The sequence below is a fragment of the Pan troglodytes genome, chromosome 4, assembly GCF_028858775.2.
Source record: "Pan troglodytes isolate AG18354 chromosome 4, NHGRI_mPanTro3-v2.0_pri, whole genome shotgun sequence".
Classification (NCBI taxonomy): domain Eukaryota; kingdom Metazoa; phylum Chordata; class Mammalia; order Primates; family Hominidae; genus Pan; species Pan troglodytes.
Window position 1 is genome coordinate 175,158,058 of NC_072402.2, and position 19,381 is coordinate 175,177,438.

A 19,381-nucleotide genomic window follows, 5' to 3' on the forward strand; every position below is an offset into this window, starting at 1 on the left:
GTCCGAATAACCCAAATGCTCAGCAACTGGAGAACAGTAACATGAATTGCGCTCGATGTTCTCCAGCCTTTGAAGCTAGAGGCTAAGAACACCACAAGAGAACACAAATATGCTGAGGAGGCAACGCTAAGTGAAAACCGGCGGGTGGCAGACTGCAGACACTGTCAACCCGGCATGTGCCAGACACAGGAGACTTTCCAATAGGAAGACAGAAATGCATGATAAACACAGATCTGATTTCTAACATAAAAATATACCTCTATCTTCTCTAAAGAATTCTCTTTCAAATATATGTTAGTATAACCTTTCTTAGTACTTAAGAGTTACTTCTAGGAATCTCCCTGAAGGACATGATTTCTCATTCAAACAGATTTAGGTGCAGGGATGCTTATTACAGTCTCATTCATTATGGTTAAACAACTGGAAATGCCTTGATATCCAGGAATAGGGGAATGATAAAGTATGCTTGAGCTATACAGTAAGACATTATATGACTATTGAAAAGTTTCTTGAAGAATTTTAACTGGGGAAATGATCATGACATAATGTTAAAAAATTACTACTACGTGAAAGGTATATCAAATATCTAAGTATGTTATTTATATACAGAAACATGGTGAAAATATACCACAGTGGTAGAAGTTTAGGTTGTGAAGACATTTTTTTCCTTATACATTTCTGAATTGTTCCAAGTTAAAACAAAACAAAACACAAAACAAAAAAAACCCCACATACTATTATTTTTTTTTTTAAAGCTCTGTCACCCAGGCTGGAGTGCAGTGGCATGATCAATGCTCACAGCAACCCTAAACTCCTGGGTTCAGGCAATCCTCCTGCCTCAGCCTCCTGAGTAGCTAGGACTACAGTTGCATGCCACCATGCCTGGCTAATTTTCAAAATTTTTTGTAGAGAGGGGGATCTTGCCATGTTGCCCAGGCTGGTCTCAAACTCCTAGGCTCAAGTGATCTTCCTGCCTAGGACTCCCAAAGCGCTAGGAGTATAGGTGTGAGCCACTGTGCCAGGCCAAAACACATACTTCTTTACAATTGAAAAATAATGAAAGGAAAGACATAGTCTACTTTTTAATTGCCACCTCAAAGTTAACCCCAAATTTTCCAAAATTCTAAGTTCAAGTGGGTAGAGAGTTTGCCCTTCATGCAGCACACTTACCTGTGAGTGCTAGGGAGTGGCTGAGAGCTCGGGGGTGGGAGGAGAGGCCCACTGCAGTGCCCACCACAGTGCCCGCTGCAGGGGTGGCTGCACCCCGAGAATGGTGGGGGCATCTTCAGGAGCGGCATGCTGGTGGAGGGTAAATGGGAGCTCTGACATGGCCCTGGAGTGTGGGGGGCAGTGGCAGCAGCAACAGGGCACTCTGAAGCCTGGGCAGGGAAAGGTGCTGCCGGGGTGGTGGGCAGCAGGTGTGGGTGGGGCGGGGAGCCAAAGGAGCTGGGGTGAGACGGGATTAGAGATGCTGGCTGGGGGTGGTGGCCGGTGGGGCTGTTAGGGGGAGCAGTGAGGTCTGAGTGCTGGTGGTGCTCCGAGACAGGGAAAGCCTCACCTGTGGGCAGAGGGAGGAGAAAGGGGTCAGAATGGGAGCCCAGACCTGGGAAGGAAAGCCCACAGGCTCACTGCCACAGCATCCTGCTTCTGTGACAAGAGGGCACAGCCTCTCAGCACAGGGGACCCTGGAGCTGCAGAAGATTCTGTGTGGGCAGCAACACAGCTGAGCAGGCTCAAGGAGCCCAGGCCCAAGCAAGAAGGTACTAGGAATGCTGATTCCACACAAGGCTCCATGCCTTTTCTGAAGCATGAGCAGAGGATATGCATTCTGTCTCTGAGGGTCTCTCTAGGATCTGCTTGTACACAGGTGCTCCTCAGCCCTGGAGGATGATCTGCAGAAGACAGTGGAGCAGCAGGCCCAGGCTCTGCCTCTGTGCCACGTGTACCACAGCAGCAGGGCATGCCAGACCCCTGAGGGCCCCAGATTTCAGAGAAGTGGGAAAAAGGTTCTGATGACTCTCTAGCTTATGTACCAAAATTAATGGAATTATATACTGCTCAACACTCATAATTCTGGGGGCAGACCCACTTTGAAGAACTCAGCTCCTTCATTTAGAAGTATGACAGTAAATCATATTTACATAATAAACCAATAACCCAAGAGTTTTGTCTCTGGGTCTCTGAGAGTTATTTCAGGGTCAAAGAAGACTTACACAGCTGCTAAATTAGCTAATAACGATTACGGCTTACACTGCCAATCTCTTGGGCATTTAAATTCAGTGCTTTTATACCCATCCCTTAGGTGGGGAAGTCAAGGCCTAGGAAGACAAGGTTGCCCAGGTCCTCTGTGGTGCTGCAGGGGTCAGGTGATCTAAGTCCTACGACTCCACTTTCTACTCAGACACACCTCACCGGATGCCCTCTTGATCCAATGTGAACTACCAGAGCCAATGACAAGTTTGAGAGGCAAACGTTTTTCTATTAGCAGTATTTTTCAAGTTCAGAGTTGTGGGGAAAGGAGTTCCAGAGATAGTCAAGGTCTAAGCTGCCCCTGCTTCCACCAGAACAGTTCCACTTTTACTTATTTTAGTAACCAGTCTTATGATTTGTTTGAACAAAGTGGATAGGAAAACACAGCTGTCCACATTTATAGGGCCTGGCTCTCTCCCGAGCCTGGAGACTCACCGGGGATGGTAGGAGGACTCCCAAGAGAGCTGCCTGGCATGGCCCCACTGGAATGTGGGGAATTCCAGAGGCCCGAGAGCTTATGTGCCGACAGGAACGAGCTAGGATCCCAGTCTCCTGAGTTCCCAGGGCAGGAAGAGGAGGACGAGGATGAGGATGATGAGGAGGAAGACGAGGACGAATGAGAGTCATCTCCACAAGACTGTGATTTGCAGGATGTGTGTGACAAGGAGATCTGGAGAAGGGGGAGGAAAAAGGCTCACGGTCAAACAGCAAACATCGGAGCTGACCCTCTGCTGCCTCAGCTTTTCCTGAGGGAGCTCCTTCTCCTCCAGGCCATGTGCCATAGCAAAAACACAATGAATACAACTCCAGCTATGAGAACAAATGAGGGCCAGGCCTTTGCTGGGAAAGGGCTGTGGTGGTCCCACTTACATGCAATGTGTGGAGACTGGGGAGAGAGACTCTGGTAGGGGCAGAGACTGCCTGTGAACTGCGGGCCTTTGGGGAGTAGAGAGCGGCCAATGACAGGAAGGGCCTTTTGACCAGGAGTCCTGAAGCTAAACTGTTCCTGGGTAAAAGGGAAGATCTGCAGCGACGTGAGAAATGAGGAAAGTCTGGCCGTCGTGATTCATGAAACAGCAGACTTAGATGACTCCCAAGTGTCTGTCCTTCTAACTAGGGCACATTTCAGACCCTCAAACTCATCTCTGTCTCCCATGTCATACTGGTTGGCTTTCAAGCTGCCACAGAGCCGAAGGCAGCAGGCTCGTGATCTACCAGTACCTATGAGTGGGCCCTCATCCTGTGCACAGACCACCCTGAGGGACTGACCAGTGGGCTGCCAGAAGTTTCTCTTCTTCCCCCAAATCTGAACTTGAGCTGCCAATGCTGTGCCAGTGCAGCCCAGAAGTCTCTCAGTGCCTGGGCATGGGAGCTGCCCAAGGAGAGCCACCTGAGGACAGGGAACAGCCTGACTTCCTTGGGGAGGAGCCCTCCTGCATTCAGGGACCCCTGTCAGCGGTTACCTACCGCCACTGCATGTTCTCGACCTGTCTGCCTTTCATCTTCCTCCATGCTCTTTCGGCAACTCTGGCAGACCCACAGAGGCATCTCGCCTAGGAGATTCTTGACGAGCTTTGGCATGAAGTCAGGGGGCAGCTTCTCACCCTGCAACACCAGTCCATTTTGAGAAGGGCCTTCTTCCCAGCCTTTGCGTTCCCGGTGACACAGCAGGCAGCAAGTCTGCACAGGCTGGCTGGAGGCGGGGGGGACCTGTCCAACAGACAGAAACAGGGTTTCCCAGGAGGGGAAAGGCTCTCCTTCAAAATCATAGTAACAATATTAGTAATGCCACTTATTACGTGCCAGGCACTGGGTTAGGCACTTTTTAGACATAATTAAAATTTAGTCCTTGTAACAGCTCTGCAAACGAGGTGTTCTTATTCCCATTTTTTAAGATGAAGAAACAGATTTCAAGAAGTTAAATGAGTTGCCCAAGGTTATAAAGCTAGCGAGTGGTTGAACCCTAGTGAGTCTGGCTCCAAAACTCATGCTCAAATATCCTAATTCTCTGACATCCCCAAATCTTAAAGGTTAAAGAGAAGATGGCCCTTCCCTCTCTGGCATGGCTGGGAGTGTCCACAATTCTTGGGCTGCCTGTACAGCCCAGGGACCAATGCCCATCTGGAAGGAAAGAATGCTTTTAGTCAGTGGACAGTTTAGGAGAATGTGTGGGTTTTCTGAAGAATTGCACAATTCCCTTAGGATCGCAGCAACATTTTGGAGGAGGCGTTTGTACAGCTAGTCAGAAAGCATCAACTCAATGGGAAATTGTGTCAGAGGGAAGGTAAGGCTCTGGTTGGTGCTCCTGAGAGGTAGTGAGTATGGTGAAAACAGTCTGGGCTTTGAAATCAAACAGATATGCATTCTAATTCCTGCCTGAACACATACTGGCTGGGTGACCTTGAGCAAGTTATTTAACTTCTCTGGGCTCCAATTCCTACCTACCTTGCAGAGTTGTTGTAAGGATCATCACTGCGTAGCAGGTAAAGTGTCTACCCTGTGTATGCCCATAGCATAGGCCCAATACAGTCATTATTTGGACTTTTTTTTTTGCCTTCTGTGACAAACTTGACTTAGAAATATAACTCAGGCCGGGCGCGGTGGCTCATGCCTGTAATCCCAGCACTTTGGGAGGTCGAGGTGGGCGGATCACGAGGTCAGGAGATCGAAACCATCCTGGCTAACACAGTGAAACCCCGTCTCCACTAAAAACACAAAAAAATTAGCTGGGCATGGTGGCAAGCACCTGTAGTCCCAGCTACTCGGGAGGCTGGGGCAGGAGAATCGCTTGAACCTGGGAGGCGGAGCTTGCAGTGAGCCAAGATCTCGCCACTGCACTCCAGCCTGGGCGACAGAGCGAGACTCCGTCTTAAAAAAAAAAAAAAAGAAAAACAAATATAAGTCTGTAGGTTTGCTTTCACATTGAGGGGTCCTGACTGGGAGACTGATTACATTTAATGCCTTCAATTAATAGCTTCCTATATCCTACAACTTTGTATCTGCCCCCACTCTGACACTGGGCTTGACTATGTCACTTTGGCCAATGGGATGTTAGCAAATAGGCTGCCAGCCATAAACCTGAAAGGTGTGTATACATTTCCACTTGTTTCCATGCACGGCTGGGCTTGCTCACTCCTGAACCTCTGCCATGGCCTGAGAGCGAGACCAGGCTAGCTGCTGGAGGGATGTGAGAGACTTGTGGAGAAAGCGAAGTCTTCCCAGCTGATTGGCCAGCTGATCAGAGAAACAGGAGTGAGCCCAGCCAAGAGCAGACTCATGAGAGATAGAAAGTGGTATTGTTTTAAACCACTAGGTTTTGGAGGTGGTTTGTTATGCAATGGTAGTTAACTGACATACCTTCCAAACTTACCCAACACTGGGTAACATGTGTCTGCAGAGGCCTACGGGAATAATAAGGGTATCACCCTCATCCTACCAATAAGATAATGCCATCATTTTTCTCCCATGAAATTACTTTCTCATAATGAGTTAGCATCAGGGTATCCTTAAACCTCTAATGTTACCATTACACTGACTTGGGTCCTTGGTTTCTCAAAAAAGAAAGGAACCAAACAGTAGTACCAGAAGCATAATGAAACTTTCGGAAGTACAAGGAACTTAGAAAAAGAGTACCAGAGAGACAGAAATTTTACATGTGGAACTCACAAAAGATACAGCCTAAATCAGTGTCTGCCAAGGGAACATTTCAATGAGCAAGACAGTTGTTTAATGGCAACTGCAGGGGTGGAAGGTGGATAGAGAAGGATGGTATTCAGAGAAATTAAGGCAAAGAGGAAACTTTCCATAGCTACGAAATGCCACAGTAACTCTAGATAGAGTCCCTTTTCCTGCCATGATGATGACCACAAGGCGAGCACCAAGACATGTAATTTTACTACAACGGTTTCATTTCATTTGCATGCTAGGTTCGAAAGTCAGTACATACAATTAAAATCTTGTATAGTTATTCTCGAAATTCTTTTTTTTTTCTTCTTTTGAGACGGAGTCTCGCTCTGTCGCCCAGGCTGGAGTGCAGTGGTACGATCTCGGCTCACTGCAAGCTCCGCCTCCCAGGTTCACGCCATTCTCCTGCCTCAGCCTCCCGAGTAGCCGGGACTACAGGCGCCCGCCACCACGCCCGGCTAATTTTTTTGTATTTTTAGTGGAGACGGGGTTTCACGGTGTTAGCCAGGATGGTCTCAATCTCCTGACCTCGTGATCCGCCCGCCTCGGCCTCCCAAAGTACTAGGATTACAGGCGTGAGCCACTGTGCCCAGCCTGAAATTCTTTATGTGGCCTATAAAGCACAATATACAGTCATCCCTTAGTACTCATGGGGGATCAGTTCCAGGACACCCCCCAGATACCAAAATCTGCAGATGCTCCAATCTCTAATATAAAATGGTGTCATATTTGTATATAACCAATGCACACCCTCCCACAATCTCCAGATTACTTATATTTAATACAATGTAAATGCTATGTAAATAGCTGCTATACCGTATTGTTTAGGGAATAATGACGAGGCAAAAAGTCTATACTTGTTCAGTATAGACACAACCATCCTTTTCTTTCCTTGAATATTTTCTATCCACAATTGGTTGAATCCACAGATGTGGAGGAATGACTGTATATGGTTTTGTAGTTATAACCAACAATTCAAATGTGTAATAAAACGTATGATACGTGTGTTTTCTGTTTTTAAAAGCAAATACACAATTCTTATAAATTAAGTATGTAATCAGTGTGACTGCACTTAGTGCCAAAGTACTTGTGGAAGGCACTGGGGCACAGTGGAAACAACACTGGCTTTGGCATTAATCCTGGCCTCTATCACTTACCAGCTGTAAGATGCTGGGCTAGTTCTACTTACCCTCTCTGTTTGCTCATCTGTAAAATGGGATTAAGTCCTAATTTGTAGGGTCAGCTGTGAGAAATAAATGTGATAAAGCACCTAGTCCAGTGCTAGGCACATAGATGTTGCTGAACACATGGTATTCATCATTAACACGACAGGAACAATAGGAAACAATAAATGGTCACTGCATTTTACACAAACGTGAGTCTCTCATATATGATGAATCTAAACTGACTTGTTAGAAATCTTAATCTCTCCCCTCAACCCCATGAAGTCATTCCCTAAGTTCCCAAAATAATCTCTGCCTTTTTCTATTTCATGCTTTCGCTAAAGGTGATTCCTTGCTTAAAACCCACTTTCTTCTCATGTTTTTCCAATGACTAGCTGAGACTAAAGGCTCAATTTAAGTCCAACCTCCTCTAGGCTTTCTCCTCTCGTAATTCACTTCTCCTCTCCCATCTCCTCCTAGTACACTGTGCCTTGGTTACAGTAGTTGTGTCTTCTGCACAATTTATTTACCTGTATCTTCCATCCCTTCTACAAGAGGCAGGTGCCAGGTCTGATTCCTGTCTGGATCCCTCACAGTGCAGCACAGGGCCTGGCTTCAGGCATGGACTCAGTGGGCTATGTGGTAGAGAACTCAGATTTGCTAGGTGTCCCCATGGCAATGCAGCCGGCAGGCAGTCCAATGAGACACTGCTTGAAATTACTGCTGCCTACAGAGAAAGGCCCATCTGTCCACCTGACCTCCAGAATGGTTCCAATCTTAACCACGTTAAGAGTAAAAGACTGCATTCTTTAGGGATTATAATGAGATGCCCCCAGTTAATGGAAATAATGTGACTCTCCCGAGAGCCAAAATGGTACACAAAATAAATGAGATTAGCCATCACTAGAAGTGACTTTACAGGATAGGTTGTCTTCCTAGTTAAAGCAAGAAACACAGGGCCTGAAAAGCTAATTAAGCTCTAATTGAAGCTGCCCACAGAACTGAGTGATGATACCACCCATGCTGCATAAAGCTGCCCACAGGATTAAGTCACATTAGAGATACAAAGCACTTAGCTCAAGGGATCCAGGCTGTAGGCACTCAATCTATTATCTAAGCCCCTTGGCTGTTCTGTTCTAAGTCTACATTGAAGACTAGTTTATCCACTGTCCTCTCTGAGTTTGGTACACTTGAGTCCTTCTTTGAGGCCCAGGCAGTTTGAGGGGCCACCCCTAAAGCTGATGTCTGAACTCTAGGCCGTGGCGCCTGCCCCTGGGTATGATGCCTTGTGGAACTGGGAACTTTCCTCTGCTACTTTCATCTCCACTTTAATTGCTAGAGGGTGATGAGAATCCCAAGCCCTAGAGATGTTATATTTATAGTCAGTAATGCCACTGGTTCCTTCAAATTTTTGCTTTGGCAGAGAACAGCTCTTGGTTCAGAGTTCCCTTTGACTGTGATCTGCTGCCATTTCCCAAATTCTGGCATTCATGACCCCTTATGCCCTGAAAAGTCGGTCAACCCAGACTTTCAATCAGCTGCTCCCAAGCTGTATTTTTAGCACCTGGCACAGTATTCCTACACAAAGAAGAGATCAGTAAATGTTCATCGAATGAATGAAAACTCCAACCATTTTTCTTCATCACAAAGGCTGATGGAGCTGATTCTTGAATCCAGCAGCCCTGGGCAGCAGCCCATTGTTCCTGCTCACCTCAGTTTAAATTTCAGAGCCTCTGAGGATGCAGGTCTAGCCTTAGGCAAAAGATGAGGGAAGAAAAGTTCTGGGGGTTCTACTGATTTGGGATCTCCTCAAAAAAGCTCCAAGATAATTTTTCTTCACTCTAAGCACAACCAGAATCTCTGGAGAGTGTGAGATTACTCACAAGGGATCCATGCTGTAGCATGCACATCCCCAGAGCAGTGAAGGGGCCAAGTGAGCTCTAGGTGCACTCTAGGGCCTAGGGGGCTGGCATCTGTAGCCATTAAAACCATTATCTCTGCTCCCTTACCAGATCAGGCCCAAGACTTTTTTGTCTTGGCCTGAGAAGCATTAAGTTAGGGCATTCTAGTTTTTCCTGGATAAAAGAGAGATAAAAATCAAAGGAAGAGGAAGCCACTTTTTTTCATGGAACACCATTTTTTAACTGAAAGAATGACTTACTATTTAGACTTGGGTATTGGCAGACATTTTCTCAAAAAAATGAACAATGAATAAAATGAGCCTGTCACTTCGAGGAAAACAACTGACAGTATTTGTGGGCAATGACATAAAATGCAAGCTTTCAAGTGAAAATTAAAATTCTGAAACTTGCATCTACCATCATGAGTTTGACAGCTTCCAAATACTTGAAGACTTTTCTGATGAAATTGGTGGTGATATTAACAAATGTTATCTTTTGGCATTGTAAAATGAAATGGAAAACATTTGGAAGATGTGCAAAATCCAGTGAGCCTATTTTCCAAATGACCAAAGCATGACGGATTCAAAGCACTGGCTCGACCAATAGATTTTAGTGTAAATGAGTATGAAGACTTCACTGATATGGGCTCAAATTCAATAATGGAAATTATTTGGAAAGGCTACTGAAACATTCCTCCCTTTCTCACTTATATATTTGTGTGAGGTTGGATTTTTTTTCATATACTTCAACCAAAACAATGTATTGCAAAAGACTGAATACAGAAGCATATATGAGAAGCCAGCTTTAGTCTATTAAGCCAGATGAAAAGAAATTTGCAAAAATGAAAAGAAGACCATTCTTCTAATTTTTTTTTTTTTTTAAGATGAAATCTCGCTCTGTCATCCAGGCTGGAGTGCAGTGGCATGATCTTTGCTCACTGCAACCTCCACCTCCCATGTTCAAGCGGTTCTCCTGCCTCAGCCTCCCAAGTGGCTAGGATTACAGGCGCCTGCCAATACGCCTGACTAATTTTTATATTTTTAGTAGAGACAGGGTTTCACCATGTTGGCCATGCCGGTCTTGAACTCCTGACCTCAAGTGATCCGCCCGCCTCAGCCTCTCAAAGTGCTGGCATTACAGGCATGAGCCACCACACCTGGCCATTCTTCTAATTTTGTTTTGGAAAATGTAGTTTTCATTAAAAATTGTTATGTTAACAAGATAGCTTTAATATTGTCTTTCTTAAATAAATTAGTGACAAAATATTTTAAAGCTTTCTCAGCTTTAATATTTAATTTGGTAAGTATCAATAGATATAAACAACACAAACAAAAGCTCTTTGGGTTCCTCAATAATTTTTAGGAATATATAAGGTCTCCTGAGGTTGGAGGATTGCTCAAGCCCAAGTGACGGAGGTTGCAGTGAGCCAAGATTGCACCATTGTACTCCAAACTGGGTAACAGTGAGAGCCTGCCTCAAAAAAAAAAAAAAAAAAAAAGATAGGTCTCTGGGGGCATGACTCAATTTTCTAGCTTGGCCTTTCTGTCCACAATTTGGGAATAACCCATTGCCAGACCAGACAGCTGTCAAGGACTACTCTGAAGCTGGATTGAATTTCCAGCACTCAGCGTGGCCTCACTCATCCCATGGATTCTTTTTTATCTCCAGAGTTTGTGTATGTTCGTACAGGATTGCCCCAAGACACATGCTGTATCTAACCAGCTGCCCTGCAACAGGTCCCAAATTCTATTTTGAAATGGCCCATTAGAGCACTCTACTCTCAAGGCACCCAACTCCAAGAGCCTCTCTGTCACCAAGGCAGGCAGAGGACAACACCAGCAGCTAAAATTCCCTTTCAGAAGCAGAGAAAATGATTAATCCTCAGCCTAGAAAAACTCATTGTCATAGTTATCATCAGTCACTCTTCCATTCACCCATTCATTCCCTCATTCAACATTGTCAGAGTCCCTATCTCCTGCCAATTGTGCTAAGTGCCGGGAAACATCTACCCTTGACAATTCCTATTCATTCCCTAAGATTCTGGTCAAAGGTCAATGAAGCTTTTGCTGGTCAAGCTAAGCACAACTGATTCTATTTAGTATAACATCATCAAAATGTGCCACAGATGTATTCTGTCTGTTCCTAAATTCCTGGTAGAATGTGAGCCCTCTGGGGGCAGTGTGTGGACCTTGGTCATTTAAGTATGCCCAGGAACCTAGGCTTGGCTTGGGCCTGACACATTGCAGGCATTCACTGAATAAATAAATGAAAGCTTAAAGCCCATCTGGCTCATGTCTCAGCTGTTCAACACAAAGGCAGAATTTAAAACAGAGCCAAAACAGTGCATTTCCCAACATGCTATGAGTCACTCTGAGCCACTGATGAGAGGGCAATCAGTGAGAAGAATCTCAGACTATTCTAATGCTGACAATCAGAGCTGCAGTTAATTCTAAGAGAGCTGACACAACCCCACCTCAGTGCCCTGGAGCTGTTACCCAAACTTCCATGCAGGCTGTGGGCTCAGGCCCTTCCAGGAGGTAGAACAGCTGTTTCACACTACGAGACTAGTCAGTGGAGAATCCTTTCTGGTTGTACAAGCTTGGTTGGGAGTGAGTCTCTCTGATCCTAGTGACCTTAACCCTAAAACTTTCTCAGATTTAATATCCCCACAAGGCTAGCGCATCCGCTGAACTGCCTCCTGGGTGCAATGAGCCACAAGGAGGGCCCAAGCCGCAGATTTACCTGAATCCTCAGGTCAAACTGCCACTCTGCTACTCTAACCCCAGCACACGTTACTCATGGAGGAGGAAGAGCATGAATTTTGGGGACGAGACACACAGTTGTGAGTTCAAATCGCAGTTGTCATTTTCAATATGATCTTGGAATATTACTCAATTTCTTTGAGCCTCAATTTCCTCATTTATGAAATGGGAATAAAACCATATCTTACAGAGTTGTGAGGACAGAAGGAAATAAATTATGTAAAGTACCTGGCCTGGGCCTGGCACAAAGTAGGTGCTCAATACCCGTTAGTTTCTTTCCTCTTCTGCCCTGGAAGAAATGACAGGGAAACTTACTAAGTGAGACTTGCCCAAACCAAATTTATTTCTTGAAGCAAAGGACAGAAGGACTAGACAAGTGACTTCAAGGCCTCTTTGAACCCCCAGCTCCTTGTTTTCTGGCTATAACTTCCTAATAAAACCTTCAGTGTTTGCAGTTCCACCAGCCCCTTCTTTCTGCTTTAGTTTCCCTACATCATTTTTCACAGTAGATAGATCTACTCGTAGCTACCACTTGTGCTAAGCATCCTAAGCATGGAGGGGGAAATAATAAAGGGAGCTAAGGGCCTTTGGTGGAGAATGAAGGGGAGATGGACTGCAGCATGTTGGCCCACAGGCTGCACAACCATGCAGCTGCTGTGCTGGGAGCCACCCAGAGTCTGAAGGATGAAGGCAGGCTCACAGGCACAGAACCGAAGGCACACACACAGGGCCCTTCCCAAGACATAGCATGCCTCTCCTCAGTCCTTCTCTGCTTCTGCACATCCTGCCAAGAAGGACCAAATACATAAAGTAGTCACACCTTCCCATATGCTGTTCCTTCTGCCTTTTTCTTCTCTTTTTTTTAGGCTCCATCTGGGTGTTACATCCTCTTAAGTCCACAGGAAGAATGAACTTGGCTTTGCTCTAGGATATCCTAACACTCTTTTGTTTAAAAACGTATCTCTAGAATAGAGCTTATCATATATATTCTAGTGGTTGAAATCTGTCCTTTCCACAATACTGTGAGCTTTTCAAGGGCAGAGCCTGTGTCCCACAAGTCACTGTATTGCAGTCATTCAGCAGAAGCTGTAGCACAGAGTAGGCACAGGTAAGTGTTTGGATACACAATGGAAGATTATACACAATGGAAGTTGGCAAATATCATTAATAGATCAGAACTGGGGGAAGGTTTTTTGTTCTGTTTTAAACTAAGGTTGTTTCTGTTCTTGTTTATGGAAAAGCTCCTCCCTGGGAAACCCACTGTTTGAAGAATACCCTAGGTCTCCTCAAAGATCCCCCTGGCACCCTCAATTCAGCAGCTCCCAGACCCAGTCACATGTCAGAGTCACTTGGGAACAATTCAACAATAGATACCTGGGATCCAGACCTGGAGACTGATTCTGTAAGTCTGGGATAGGGTCCAGCAAAGCACAGGGGATCTGATGATTATTAGGTTGGGGCAAGGGAGAGGTGGAATCAAGCAATCACAGCTGTCTCTCCCACTGAGAATTACTTTCTCACATGCTATCAGAGAATGTATTGAAGCACATCACCTTCTCTCTCCTGCTTAAAACCTTTCATTGATTCTTCACCACCTACAGGATAAAGCCTAAACCTCTTGGTGTGGTTTTCAAGAACCCTGCTAGCCCCTTCAGCCAGATCTCTCCCGACTCTCCAAATGAGTGGTGCTCGCCCTGGGTCTTTGTACAAGTTCCTTCCTTTGTTTAGACTCCTTTCTACCACCTTGTCCTTTGGAGAACTTCTACACAACCTTGAAGACTCAGCTCTGAGAAGCATTCTCTGACCCATCTTCCTCTAGGTTATGTCTTGGGCAACCCTGACACCAAATATCTACAATATTTAGAGCTACCACTTGTGTTAAGCATACCGCACTTGTTGGACCCTAACATTAACCATGTAAGACTGGATTGTCTTTTCTTTTTTTTTTTTTTTTTTTTGAGAAAGGAGTCTCGCTCTGTCGCCCAGGCTGGAGTGCAGTGGCGCGATCTCGGCTCACTGCAAGCTCCACCTCCCAGGTTCACGCCATTCTCCTGCCTCAGCCTCCAAAGTAGCTGGGACTATAGGTGCCCGCCACCATGCCCGACTAATTTTTTTGTATTTTTAGTAGAGACAGGGTTTCACTGTGTTAGCCAGGATGGTCTCGATCTCCTGACCTCGTGATCCGCCCGCCTCGGCCTCCCAAAGTGCTGGGATTACAGGCATGAGCCACCGTGCCCAGCCTGGATTGTCATTTTATACATGAGAAAACAAACCAAGAGGCTGAAACACTTCCAAAGGCCACTTAATACGGTCCAGGATTTGAACCTTTATTCAGAGGAAGCCGATGCTATATCTCCTTCTAGCATTACTGCAATTACTATACACACGTTCTCTAGACTATGAGCCCCTTGTGGGAAGGGACTATGTCTGATTCACTTCTGCATGCGCAGCTAGCCCAGGCCTGGCACAGAGCTGGGATCGGTTAGTGTCTGCACAATAAATGCCATGTGAAATAAAACTGGGCATCACAGCATGCGAATGGCTGGCCTAAATGAATAACTGCCAGCCTGGCCCAGTTGTGGGGGCAGACAAGAACAAAGTGGTAGAATCCTTACTTATTATAATTTTTAACAGCCATGTATTGAGTATATAAGGTCCACACACAATACATTTCCCCCCAAATAAATTAAAACATAGACCCTGCTCTAAAAAATTCTAGATGAGGTAAGTAAAGGTGTTAGGATCATCCATCTGATATCAGAAATTAAAAATTTAAAACTCAGCTGGGTGTAGTGGCATGCACATGTAGTCCCAGCTATTTGGGAGGCTTAAGGAGAAGGATCACTTGAGTCCAGGAGTTTGAGGATAGCCTGGGCAACATAGCAAGATCCTATCTCTAAATTAAAAAAAAAATTAAAATCCTAAGTGGGTAAGTCTTCATTTTCAAAGGTCTTTTGACATTTTTATATAGTGAGTCTCTACTGGCTTACAAAGAAGAACCAGAGGTGGCAAGGATCCCCTCAGTATCATTTCCTCCTACTGACAATGGAAGTAGTGCAGGCTGGGCAGGCACTGATTCTAAGGGGGAGGTCCCCAAAGATAGGAACTATCTTATCCATCTGTGCACCCCAAATAAAGGTCCTGCCTGGCACAGAGGTGGTTTTGATAACTGCTGAGTGAATTAAACATAATGAGATACTTTTATTAAAGATACTGACTAATCATCTGCTCCAATTTCTTGAGGGAGCAGTGGAAGAATCGGATCTCTAGAGTCCCTTTAAACTAGACTGGGCAAAGTCCCAGAGGACAATGTGGAGGGAACAAGAGGTGGGGAAGGTTAGGATGAACTCACCTCTCCTCACCAACTGCTGGCTTACATCCTAGCAAGTCTCCTGGGGGCTTATTGAGTGTACACTGGATTATAAACTCAGTGGTCCAAGAGAGATGAAAGACAGCTAGCAGAGCTAACAGGCCAGAACACTCAGGCTTTGTATGGCCACCTGGCACAGCTCCTGCCCCCTCTCTTAGATGAGGCGCTTCTATGTACTAGCTGCTGCATAGGTTGCTTCTCTTGTGAAGTATTATTATTATTTTAAAAGGAGACGGTGTTTCCCTCTCTCCCCCAGGCTGGGGTGCAGTGGCGTGCACATGAAGTCCTGGGTAACTTAATTCCTGGGTTCAAGCAATCCTCCCGCCTCAGCATCCCAACTAGCTGAGACTATAGGTGTGAACCCATGCCCAGCTAAGTTTTGATTTTTTTTTTTTTTATAGAACCAGAGATCTCACTATGTCACCAATGCTGGTCTCAAACTTCTGGCCTCAAGAGATCCTCCTGCCTCAGCCTCCCAAAGTGCCGGGATTACAGGCGTGAGCCACCAAGGCCTCTTGTGAAGTTCCTGATGGGGTCAGAGAGAAGCAACTTGCGGAGTCACAAAGCTAGGAGGCTAAGCTGGGAATTCAATCCAAGTCTCTAAACACTATTCCCCACTGTCTCCTACAATTGCTTTTTCAGTTGTTCTTTGTTTTTTTTGTTTGTTTTGTTTTCCTTTGGTAATAAGGTAGTAACTGTTTCAGCCTTCTTGTGCTATAAACGAGGATTTGGGTTGTTAGGAAACAGATCAATGTGGTTTAGTGGCCTGAAACAATTGAAAGCCATTTGGGATCCCAATTAAACTCAAGGTCCTGCTTTAAATGTGTACAGGTTATGCCAATGAGTGAAGGGGCCTGGAAAGAACCAAAGATGCCTAAGGAGCATATGCTGTCTAAAAGGGCCAAATGCTACTCAGAGACTACTGATTACTGCCTTGAGGAAAAGTGGACCCAGCATCACCATATCTTTCGTTTAAAAAAGAGCCCCAAATCCAAATGTGTGGGAAACCTTTTGATCTTTAAAATATTGGCTCAAATGAAAATAAAAACAGAAACAAAACAATATGTGAGCTGGGGCATTACAACAAGCCTGTGGACTGGAAGTGGTCTTATTTGCCACCTTTGGATTCAGTTTGGTATATGACACTGAGTTTCATCTTCCTTATCCACTCTGTAGATGTAAGACAGGGTTATGAGTGGCAATGGGAGCCAGAGTTCCTCACCAAAGACACGCTTGTAGGCAGAGCAATGACTGAACCCTACCCTTACACTAGGTGCTTTGCACCAGGGCACAAAAGCCTGCTTCCAGACCCCACCCCCGGTCAAAGTGGGGCATAACTAGAACCGAATTTACCAGTTTGTTTCCCTTCTTTGGGGCTATAGTTTAAAAAAAATGTCTTGTTGAAAATCCCCCAAAGTACCTAAAAGTCCTTTTCTTTTCTTTTGTCTGACACCTACAGTTGGAGTCATTTGGGCAAATGTTTAGTTGCTCTGAGTTTCTGTTTCTTCATCTGAAAAATGGAGTAATGATAATTATATCCTCCAGTTTGTTGATCAATATTTGTTAACCACCAGGCACAGGGGTACAATGGTGACTGACATGGCTCCTGAACTCGCAGAGTTCACAAATAAAAACAAATAATCACATCAATGGTCAATTCATCATATTTGTGCTAAACGCTGCGGAGAAATACAGGTGAGGTGGGAAGATTAGAAGTAAGGCATGTAAAGTGCCTGGCACAAATAAATGAATCAGCAGGTCAAGGAGTGGAGTGGGTAAGAACATGGTAGGAACCTAGATGTCAAAGAAATTGATGAAGCTTAGAGCTCTTGGCAAAGTTGTGTCCTTAATAAAAACTGAATGGTTGAGCCATCATCCAAGCTTTTTGGCATCTCTATGTGGCAGAGACCCTGAAGTATTCTATGGTCTGCTGAATGGGAAGAAGAGAAGACAACAGCTTTCCAGCTCTCCCTTCTCCCACTCTCCCTTTTTGGATAACAGCACTCCCACGGGGGTCCCAGAGTAGGCTGGTGGGGGAAGCAGCTTTGGGGTTGGAAGCTAGACCCAGTAGGGGTTGGGGGTCCAACCTGGGGAGTCTCCTACGGAACAGTGTCAGCCTAGGATAGGAGATGGGGATGCGGATGAAGGTGGAGCTTCTGACACTCAGTAAGTGCTGACATTTTCATTAATTAAAAACCTTATTGTGATCTGAGACACAAAGGAAATCAGCATGAAAACTGGGTTACAATAAGCACGGGTTCTGGACTGATTCATTTTCTCTCTCATTCACCTAGTTATTTTTATTCTGAGTTAGCAAGGCCCTGGGCGAGGCGTGGAAGATCAGAGAAAGATGGCATAGCCTGTGTCCCTGTGGAGTTCACAGTCCAGGGCAGGCAACAGACATATCAACACAATGTTTCATCACAGAAAGGGGAGTGCTACCAGAGGGAGGCACAGAGGGCTGTGGGCACAGAGAGGGCACCTGACGCAACTGGGGAGGTCAGGGGAGGCTTTGTGGGAAGGTACCCCAAACGGCAACCCCACTCACATGCACAATTCCAGAGATTCTACTAGAAGGCTGTCAAGAGCCATGCCTTCTGGCTGCACCAGCCTCCCAGAGTCCCCTGCTGCCCGATGCAGTGTCTGCAGAGCCAAACGCATCTTCCGCCACGCCTCATCCTCATCCGGCGCCGCATCCGACCCTCCAAGACTCCTGCAGGAGCCTGCCTTCCTGGGCAGGCTCAGCCAAAAGACCAACTCAAAACTCTTTTGTCAGAGCAAGCTTAGGGAGAGCCACCCAGCCCCGAGTGCCACAACCCTCCCAGAGCAACCGTGGCCCATGTCACCCCCGCCTCTCAGTGAACATTGGCAGGGTACCTCCCATTATCTCCTTTGCTCAAAAGAAAGTGACCTTCTTCCAGGTGGCAAGCTGGAAGCTTTGGGGAATCCTCCTACTGTTCACTCTCAGCAGGATTCTCCAAACCTGGGATCTCAAGGTCGGGGTGGGCTGCCTTGCGGAGCAGGGGAGGGAAGAAGGGCAGGTTCTGCTGGGTTTCCACCTCAGTGCAGAAACCCCACCAAAAACTCTTCCGGGCAGCCCGGCTGTCTGCTCCAACTGCTCTGCTGGGGATGGCGAGGAGGCGCCAGGAGACACAGCTGCTGAGGGGGCCGCGGCTGCAGGCGCTGCAGGGGACGGAGTGGAGCCGTTCCCGGGGGCAGAGGGAAGAGGCTGCAGTCGTCCAGTCCCAGAGCCCCGAGATGGCCTGTGGCTGAGGGAGCAGGTGGGCCCGGGGGAGGTGGCGGGCCGAGAGCGGAGCTGCGGCCTCGGGATCACAGCCCAGTCCCAGTCCCAGTGTGGGTGTACGGCCGGAACGCCCGGAGGCGGCGGGGAGAGGGGAGCAGCTTCAGCCCAGTCGCAGGAGCGCGGACCGAGCCTCGGCTTTGGGGAGAGGGGTCCAGCCTCCATTCCCGCCCCGGGGGAGAAAGCTTCGGCGCCGGACCCGGGGGAAAGCTGCTACCCCAGCCGCGGCGGGATGGCCCATCCCCAACCCCGCCCCACTCCCGCTCCCGCTCGGGGAAGGTGAAAGCGCCCGAGCCGCCGAAGTCTCCCCGCTCGCTCCTACCTGCGGGCCGGGCACCAGGTTGGGTTCGTCATCCTCCCTGGGGCCGTCGTGGTCGGGCTCCGCCGGCGCCTCCGGAGGGCCTGCACCCGCTCCCGCCTCCAGGCTTGGCGGCGGCGGGGGCTCGGGCGCCTGGGGCTTCTGCGGCCCCGCGGCCCGAGCCCGCTCGCGCCTGCCCGCACCGCCGCTCGGCCTGCTCCGCCTCCGAGTCATGCCGCCGCTCGCGCCGCTCCCTCGCTCCACACGCCGCGCCGCCGCCGCCGCCGCCGCCGCCGCTACCGCTCCCCTCACAGGACAACAGCCAATATGGCGGCGCCCGGTTCCCCCCCTCCGCCTGCTGCCAACAGGTCAGAGGGCACGCGGAGTCCGCGCCGCCGCACTAGCCCCCGAGGCCGCCTGCGCCATTTTGAATAAGGTCACCACCCGGAGTTCGGTGGGAGAAAAACTTGGTGGGGAGACGCCCTTCCCCCCCTACGCGGGACGGGAAGGATGCAACCTGCTGGAGGAACGCGTGTAATGCGGTGGTAATCGCGCTGCACCACCTTAGCACTTAATAATTGCCTGTTAAATGGATGAGTGAATTAATTTCTATAGTGTTACAATACTTTCACACCCATCGTCTGACTCCTTC

The 19,381-nt window shown here is 47.3% G+C and overlaps 1 protein-coding gene across 16 annotated transcripts in view; it reads right to left on the minus strand.

Annotated features, from left to right (window-relative positions):
• The window catches only part of FAM193B (family with sequence similarity 193 member B), a 34,505-nt gene extending 15,446 nt beyond the window's left edge, over window positions 1-19,059 (minus strand). For 2 of the 16 annotated variants that reach the window (XM_518137.8, XM_009450236.5), the window contains exons 1-4: window positions 18,754-19,059; window positions 3,718-3,960; window positions 2,686-2,920; window positions 1,171-1,558 (exon numbers count right to left, since the gene is read on the minus strand). In XM_518137.8, coding sequence (XP_518137.5) covers window positions 1,171-1,558; window positions 2,686-2,920; window positions 3,718-3,960; window positions 18,754-18,963 — 1,076 coding nt within the window. In that variant the 5' untranslated portion in view covers window positions 18,964-19,059. Of the gene's footprint in view, window positions 1-1,170; window positions 1,559-2,685; window positions 2,921-3,717; window positions 3,961-11,988; window positions 12,050-17,678; window positions 18,696-18,753 lie in introns of those variants that run through there. The other 14 variants (XM_054684829.2, XM_009450237.5, XM_063811710.1 and 11 more) reach the window with 13 other exon arrangements.
• Between the last annotated feature and the right edge of the window lie 322 nt (window positions 19,060-19,381).